Source organism: Cyprinodon variegatus, unplaced genomic scaffold (assembly GCF_000732505.1).
Source record: "Cyprinodon variegatus isolate N-32 unplaced genomic scaffold, C_variegatus-1.0 Scaffold817, whole genome shotgun sequence".
NCBI classification, from domain to species: domain Eukaryota; kingdom Metazoa; phylum Chordata; class Actinopteri; order Cyprinodontiformes; family Cyprinodontidae; genus Cyprinodon; species Cyprinodon variegatus.
Window position 1 is genome coordinate 59,975 of NW_015151270.1, and position 1,256 is coordinate 61,230.

Consider the following 1,256-nt stretch of genomic DNA (forward strand, 5'->3'; position numbering starts at 1 on the left):
AAAGCCAACATATTCTGCCGGCAGGTTTCTACATTTGAAGTTAATTTAGGCGTTAATAAACTGTTTCAGAGGAGTGATCATAGCGCTCTGCATCAACAGCGCTGCGTCTGACTCCCTGCCAGCTCCCAGATCAGCTTCTCGCATGGGTTCATGTGGAGCTAAAGCAGCTAAAGTTTCATTTTTTCATCTCCAGCAGCTGCTGCTTGTGACATTTTGAACATTTGAGTGAAGTTTCCATGAGTAAACGTTCTAAAAACAGGGCGTACAATTTAGATTTTTTTAGTAAAGGCAGTACAATGTACGCCCGTACGCACTGCTAGCTAAAAGCCTGCTTTAAATCTTAAAATCATAGTTTCTATTTTAAGGAGTAAAATCCTTCTGGTTAAATTGGTGAAAGTTTGTTTTATCAGTTTAGCTTCATAAACCAGGAGATGTTTGAAGGTCAGGAAAGAAACAGATTAATTCAGCAGCAGTTCAAGGAGAGAAACCACATTAATGTTCAAGGAGGAACCGATGAGAAAGGAATGAAACACCCAGACATGTTACCCAGTTCTCCGTCCGGCTCGCCCGCTTCTCCAGGCCTCTCTGCAGACGCTCTCCGACTCCTCCGGCCTCCTGGAAGTCCTGGACCAGCCGCCTGGTGAGGCTCAGCTCCTCGGCCTCCACGATGGGCTCCAGGGCCGTGATGTAACGCTCACAGGTCTGCTGCAGGGGGGGCACAGGCAGACTGGGCAGCCCCTTCTGATGGGTCAGGTACCTGCCTGCCACCCGGGTCGCTGAGACGGGCTTCACCAGGTGGCGGGGCCTCCCGAAGGCGCATTTTTTGGCCATTCCCACCTTTCAGAGAGAAAACAGAAAGTTTTATCTCAGTGGTTAGAGGAGGAACAGGAGCTATCCCTAAAGCTGAGATCAGACGGAAACTTTTAGTTGCTGCAGAAAGATTCAGTGAGACTGAAAAAGTCAAATCTGTTCTCTAATGTGCAGCTTCAAAGGAAGCCTACATTTTCATTCAAAGCTGAATAAATGTGCAGCAGAAAATTGAAGCTTTATGGGCTTTTCTGTCCCATAACATTAATATTAGCCACTGTATTCATAAAACACTTCCTGGAGCAAAGGTCACAGATTAGTGGACTGCGGTCCGGATCCAGAACCACCTGCTGGCTAATCTGGACCCAACCTGATTTAAAACGTTTATAAATTACTGCATGTCGTCTGACGACAGTGTCTAATTTAACTTGCGCCTCTTCTCCAGTTAA

The 1,256-nt window shown here is 46.5% G+C and overlaps 1 protein-coding gene across 2 annotated transcripts in view; it reads right to left on the minus strand.

The window, feature by feature from the left end:
- The window catches only part of LOC107098859 (carnitine O-acetyltransferase-like), a 27,189-nt gene that overhangs the window by 22,069 nt on the left and 3,864 nt on the right, over positions 1 to 1,256 (minus strand). For both annotated transcript variants that reach the window (XM_015396720.1, XM_015396721.1), the window contains exon 2: positions 547 to 837. In XM_015396720.1, coding sequence (XP_015252206.1) covers positions 547 to 837 — 291 coding nt within the window. The remainder of the gene's footprint in view (positions 1 to 546; positions 838 to 1,256) is intronic.